Source organism: Octopus bimaculoides, chromosome 11, assembly GCF_001194135.2.
Source record: "Octopus bimaculoides isolate UCB-OBI-ISO-001 chromosome 11, ASM119413v2, whole genome shotgun sequence".
NCBI classification, from domain to species: Eukaryota; Metazoa; Mollusca; class Cephalopoda; order Octopoda; family Octopodidae; genus Octopus; species Octopus bimaculoides.
The window spans coordinates 72,095,225-72,102,317 of NC_068991.1; the positions used below are offsets into that span (position 1 = coordinate 72,095,225).

The 7,093-nt window shown below is 34.5% G+C and overlaps 1 protein-coding gene across 1 annotated transcript in view; it reads right to left on the reverse strand.

The window, feature by feature from the left end:
- The window catches only part of LOC106875088 (protein kinase C and casein kinase substrate in neurons protein 2), a 166,631-nt gene that overhangs the window by 55,325 nt on the left and 104,213 nt on the right, over positions 1–7,093 (reverse strand). Inside the window, exons 5-7 of the mRNA XM_052972009.1 lie at positions 3,702–3,839; positions 2,557–2,682; positions 3–28 (exon numbers count right to left, since the gene is read on the reverse strand). Coding sequence (XP_052827969.1) covers positions 3–28; positions 2,557–2,682; positions 3,702–3,839 — 290 coding nt within the window. The remainder of the gene's footprint in view (positions 1–2; positions 29–2,556; positions 2,683–3,701; positions 3,840–7,093) is intronic.

Consider the following 7,093-nt stretch of genomic DNA (forward strand, 5'->3'; position numbering starts at 1 on the left):
GTTCCATTTCTTGACATTCATTAAAAACCTGAAATAAAGAAAAGATTTTTTTTTTTTGAAATTAAATAATTCAGAAAAACAATGATGGAAGTTATTTCACAACAACCAATATAGGCACAGGCACCGTTGTGTGGTTAAAGGGTTTGTTCCTCAACCACGCAGTTTCAAGAGAATGGATCTAGTAAGCAAAAACTGAAAGAAGCTCATCATATATACACATATACACATACGAAGGGGTGCTGAAAAGTTCCAGGTTTTTAGGATATCACGAAAGGCCTGGTTGGAGGCCCAACATTCTGAGTTCTTTTACAGGGATTAGAAAAATTAAAGGACTGTTGCAATAAGTGTGTGAATCTGAGAGAGGAATATGTTGAATAAAATTGTAATTAACTGATTCTTCTGTATTTTTTTTTTACTAAAGGCCAGGAACTTTTCAGCATCTGTTTGTATACACACACACACATGCATATGTGTATATATGCATGTAAATAAGTGTATCTGTAAAAGTTTGAGCTTCTTTGAAAATCACTGAGCTACAAATGGTGTTGTTTCTGCCATGCACCCTGTTAACAAATAATCTAGGAGCTTTGTGGTTTTAAAGATACATGGAATAAGACATTCCTTACTTGAAAAACAGGTAAGGGTTAGTGACAGGAAAGGCATCTGGCTGTAAACAATGTCTTAATGATAGATATGTCTCACCCATGTTAGCATGAAGAGACAAATGTAAAGACAAATAAACAACTGAATTAGAAGCTCTCATACCCTGACTTCATATTTATTCACATTGATTTGAATTTATTTTGGATTATCTTGTAGCTTCAATATTTCAAAGATGTGATTGTGTATTTTTACAATGGCATTGTAGTGTAGGCGTGAGAGGCTGGATCTGGCCATTATGAACATAAAACAAGTAGAATATTTGGGCCAGTTTCAAAGCTAAAGGGTTAAATATGCAACCAATCAAAGGCAAAAAACTATTGAAGACAACTGAACTAGAAGGAAACATAATTGCTGTGATGTTACATGAAGTGCAAAGACTTGTCACCACCGTTTTAACTCTTCTATTCTGGTATGAACTGGACAAATATGCAAAATTCCGTCTTCTCAGACCAGATCTTACTACTTTTTCCCAAATATTCTTGTGTACTCATATCTAATTTTCTAAAGAACACAACTTGTTTCTCAAGTTCTCATTCCATAAGAACGAACCATATTCAAAGTGTTTCTTTCTCAATCTTTACAAGGCTTATCTCTATATTTCTGTATTGCATATGTTTTGCTACCATGCCAGAAAAAAATAAAAAAATAAATAAAAGATAGTGGTAGTAGGGGCTAGATTTCTTATCTGAATGTCTGCACAGAAATGGAAACTTTTAGATGTAAATAGTTCCCTAAATATCTTCTCTTTCCTGAGATTCCTCACCATCAAGAACAACTGCCTGCACTGTGCTATCACTAATAACCTGTTTTACTAAAATTATCTCAGCTATGTAAGTCAGAAGGTGATGAATCAGTATCTGCCACAACTATGATTTCACTAGGCTTGATGGATTTTCCTTCTTATGGATTTCTCATGTTCGGGCAAACGAACTTACGTTCTCTCTCCGCCTCTTATGAGTTTGTTACATTAAAATTATGGATTTCTCATTGGTTGAAAATTACTGTCCATATACGAATTCTGAACTTCGTTGAAGAAGTCTTTCACGTGGATTCATGTATGAACAGTTATATAAACCCCGATTTTCGGCAAACTCTCCAGTGATCGTTGGACGGCTACTCAAATCCACGACACTCACGCAAGTGATCGTTGGATGCCACTCAAATCCACGACACTCACCCTCTTGAGTTTGCTACACTTCTCAAGCGCAACATAATGCCAACGGTCTCGGTCATTTGTTATTGCTTCCGTGTGGCATATCTTGTTATATACATTTTGGCACTTTGCTCCCTGGGTTCAAACCTTGCCTTGGTAAGCTTTGCCTTTCATCCTTTTGAGAGTAAAAAAAAAACCCCACAACTTTACAGACTGTAAGATTTTGAGTTACATTTTGTTCATGAGAAAGGATGGTTTCCAATGCAAGACTATGTGCAATGGTTGCATTTTATTTCAGATATGAAAAAAAAATGGCTGAGGACAGAATTTTGACTGAATAGCACTGTCAATCAAACCGTAAGTATACTTTATCTAACTTTACACCTGGACCCTTCTCACTGCCAACAAACTACCCAGCTGGGTGCTGGATAGTTAAGAATTTCACTTTGCCATGGCATGGTTTCAGGTTTGATCCCATTTTGCAGCATCTTGCACAAGTTCTTTTTTTTTTTTACTGTAGTCGCAAATTGACTGATATGTTATGGGTGCAGTTTGGTAGCCAGAAACTGTATGGAAGCTCCTTGTGTGTGCGTGTGTGCATGTTGTATCCATGAATCTTTGCACTGACGTTGTTCAGTCAGCAGTGACAATGAGGTTTCATGTCCCACACGAACAAAATGTCTGGCAGCTCAGTAGTTTGTGTGAAGAATAAAATACCCTACAGTAATACTGTTACTTACAAAAGTCATCTCTTCAATATATTTAGGATTATAACTGTTCAAGTCATGCAATGCAGCTTTGTATTTATCTCTCGATGCTTCTACTTCAGCCTTACACTTTGTTAATTTTTCTCCAAGTTTTTTTACCTTAAAAAAAAGAAGAAAAGAAATAAGAAATGTGATAACAATATATATATATATATATATATATATATATATATCTGTGCAGTAAATATCATGGTAAATCAAATAGAATATCTATTTTATATACTTGTTGGATTAAAACACATTTAAAGTACATATTTTATATTAAAAAAAAAAATCCAACACATGACTGTAATATAAATGCAATACCATGTAATTGTCAATAATATGTGTGTATGTGTGTGCTTGCTTCATGTGAATCTTCTCAATATGTTGGTGTGTACAATCGACCAACAGGCTGATTGTTATTCAGAAATATAATCTTTATTGACCTTACACTTTATATATCAGGCTAACACACTTCTAACAAAAGTTAGTATTGAACAATTTTAGATTTTTTTATGCTACAAAATAAACGCAAACCACACACACACACAATCATATAAATGGATTACAGCCATAGTTTCCAGTGAGAAGTATTCAGTTGTTTGATCAATTGAACTACCAAACTCACAAAATTATCATTGTGAGTGGTCGAGATTTCCACAGACATGTGTCCCCTTGGTGTAATGCTCAGACAGAGTAAGTGTGACACAATGTGATAAAGCTGGACTTTAAAATTACAGGTACAATCCACCCACAGAGCTTCTATACAATTTCCATCTACCCAAGGCTTGAGGTAATTCAAGACAAGAGCAAAAGGCATTTGTAGTGGGAGTCGGATTGAACCCTGAATCTTATCCATTTGGCCATATTCATCTCATACACAGACACAGCCATCAACAATTGCTGATTCTCTACAAAGTTCATGTGTAACCCTTAACAAGAACTGCTCTCTCATTTTTGATGGCACTGCTGCTATACTCAGTCAGGGCAGATTTAATGTAACAAATTCATGTTTATGCTGCATCCAGATGGTGCTTGAATGTGGAAGGTTACTTGAACTTTGATTGTTAGCTATTTAGGAATAAATTGAAAATGAAACAAAATTTTAGGCAATAATAAACAGATAAAAAGCTTACTTGATCCACAGGAACTGAAGGATCCCCTTTGGCATTGTTTTCTTGATTAGCTGTACTTCTTTCTTGTTTGCATGCAGAATGGTATTCCTTTTTGGCAACCATTAATTTATTATAACGCTTCATCCATGGTTTTTGAGCCTGGAAACATTAAAAAAAAAAAGAAAGGAAGAATAAATGTCAGAAAATGTATGTCATGAGTTCTTGAAACAAAAATGACCTATAGATATGTGTTTGTGTTGGCCCAAGGCTATCGAAGACACTTACCCAAGGTGCTACACAGTGGGACCAAACTCAGAATTGTACTGAGCTCATATGTGTAATAAAGTGAAAGATTAAGCTACTTAAATTTTCAAAGAAAAATTTTTTTTAAATACCGCAACATAAAAAATATAACTTTACATAAAACATTTCAAAAATACTATTTTGCTGAGTAAACTTCTGTAATTGGATGATGAATGCTCATGGAAAAAGTGTCATGTTGATAGGAAGTAGATTGTACAAACTTGTCTTGTTAAATTCATACAGACACAAAAGCACACTACATTTCATTCCTGTTGTTTAATTTAAATACTCTATTTCACTACTGTAAGGCAAATAAAACATTTTTATCAAATAATGAAAACTTTGTATGTTTTTTTTTTTTTGGTACTGTTTTTGTACCAGTACAATTTGCCATTTAGTGCCATTATGTTAACTGCCAAAATTACCTAATTTTTCTATGTTGTTTCATCTACAATATAAACATATTTCGTGATTCATGGGTACAAGACGAGTACTTGAATGGAGAAGGAAATATAATAAGCACAAACATGAATATGCAAATATAAATAAACATAAATAGCTAAATATAGATTAAAAAAAAATTAAATGAGACTGTCATGTATAGGATGCATAGGCAAATAGAGAAACCTGTTGCTTGTCGAAGAAACAAGAACTTCTGATATGCTTTAGCCTCTGCTTATATTTTCTAAATTTCGCTGAAGTAACCGGTAAAAGAAAAGGGGAAAGTAAATGAAATATTTTAAAAGAAATAGAATATATTTCTAATAGGACTCAAATGCTGTATTTTACACACACACACACACACACACACATACATACAGAGTAATAAATATAACAATAGTTTGAACTAGATACTTTAATATTTATTTTCTAGGGTAAACATTATTTGAACTATTTTTACATCATATTCTTGGATTTCAGCTCCATCTTCTATTTCTTTTGAAAAAGGCCCATAATTAGAAATTATATATTTACAGCAATCCCTCGACTATCGCTGGTGTTACGTTCCAGAACCCCCCACGATAGGTGAAAATCCACAAAGTAGAAACAGTACTGTACTGTGCATTTTTTATTATTATTTTTATAATTTGTGTATATTTATTTTACTATAAATGCAAAACAACACCACGGAAGAATTGACATGAGCTTAAATAATAAACCCTGATAAGTGAACCACGATATAGTGAGGGATTACTGTGTGTATGTATACACACACACACACACATATATGATCTCGTTTGGTTGGTGTTAGGAAGGGCATCCAGCTGTAGAAACTCTACCAGATCAGATTGGAGCCTGGAGTAGCCACCTGGTTCATCAGTCCTCAGTCAAATCGTCCAACCCATGCTAGCATGGAAAGCGGACGTTAAACGATGATGATGATGACATATATGAAATTTCATCAAACTATTTTGAAAGTCTAAAGTCTAATCTTTCATTCTTTTGTATTTTCCTACACACATTTTCATTATATATGACATTTTCTAATAAAACTTCAACTAGCATCCTGTCTATATCATTTAAGTTAACTTATCAGTAAAATATAGAAGCTTCTTTCTTCTTTCACTGTACTTACAATGTATCATATTAAAAAATAATATTATCCCTTAATCAGAAAAGGAAGAAAAGCAGGGCCCACAACTTCCTTTTATAGAGTCTCCAAGACTGTTAAGGAAATAGAGACAGAAACCACAATTCATTGGTTAGTAGCAGGCTGGAGATCTGGTCTAAATATTTGCAACAGAGTGAACTCTGCTGAAGACATCCAATGATACACATTATTGTCACCAACATGATCATTATCATCAGCTAACATCTGTCTTCCATGGTGGCAAGGGTTGACTCATTCAACAGGATCTGAATACCTAGAGGGCCTGTATCAAACTCCAATGTCTGCTTTGGCATAGTTTCTTTACCTGGATACCTTTTCTAATGCTGCCAACCATAATATACAGAGTGTACTGACTGGGTGCTCCTGTCATGATACTTACTAGCACAACTGAAAATGTATTATGCTAAATGCTGGAAGGCATTTTGTGTTGAAAAAATTTTTTTATGTAACACCACATAAGCAAAAAAAGAAAAGAAAAAAATCATAAAAATTTTCAGTTGGTCAAAATTCCATGATCATTAAAAGAAGTTTTGTAAGCAGTTGTAAATGTGTCAAATTTAATGCCTAAAATAAACCAAATGAGATCATAAATCTTTTGACAAGCACCAACCAAAACCTTTCGTGATAATCTACTTCTATCACAAACATCTCTATCATTCGTACAAAATTTTTTATAGAGGTTAATAAAACCATTTTGTTGTTGTTGTTATTGACAATGGCTTTTTAAACCAGTTTAATCCTTTAGCATTTAAACTGGCTAGATTTGGCCTCTCACACCTTCCCTACAATGTTATTTCAAAAATATACAACCACATCACTGAAATCTCAAAGCTACGAGACAATGCAGGGTTAATTCAAAGCAATGTGAATAAATAAGCATTACACATGACAGAATAATATGAATGCTACAGGGGTAACCCTTTGGCATTTACATTGGCCATAGCCAACCCAAATATTCTGCCTCTTTTACAAAAGAGACGTGGCCCCTGACACTTCTAAGAAGGCAGTTGGTTTGAACAGAAGCTGACTTTGATCTTGACAACCCATCCAACATATGCCAACACAGAAAATGAATGTAAAATGACGATGACAATATATATATATATATATTGGTCTAGTCTTTGCACATACACAAACAGATGCTTGTTTACACATACACACACACATTAGCTTCATACTCACACGTGCTTGCTCACACACACACACACACACACGCCAGACCACGGCTGTCTCCTTTGCCACCCACACCTCATGCCAACTTTACAGCTGACACCTCTGCCACTTGTCTCTACTGCCCTCCTCTTCTTCTGGTCATTTCAGTATGTGATGACAATCTAAACGAGACACGTATCCTCTTTTCTCTCTCCATGTCTATTCTTTCAGTAGAAGAGCATATGCTTGACATGTAAAAAACTAATTTTTTTCTGAGCATAAACCTAAAATATCCCCCTTTTTTAACCTTATTTTCATGTTTTTCATTTTTGAACCCCCCCCCCCC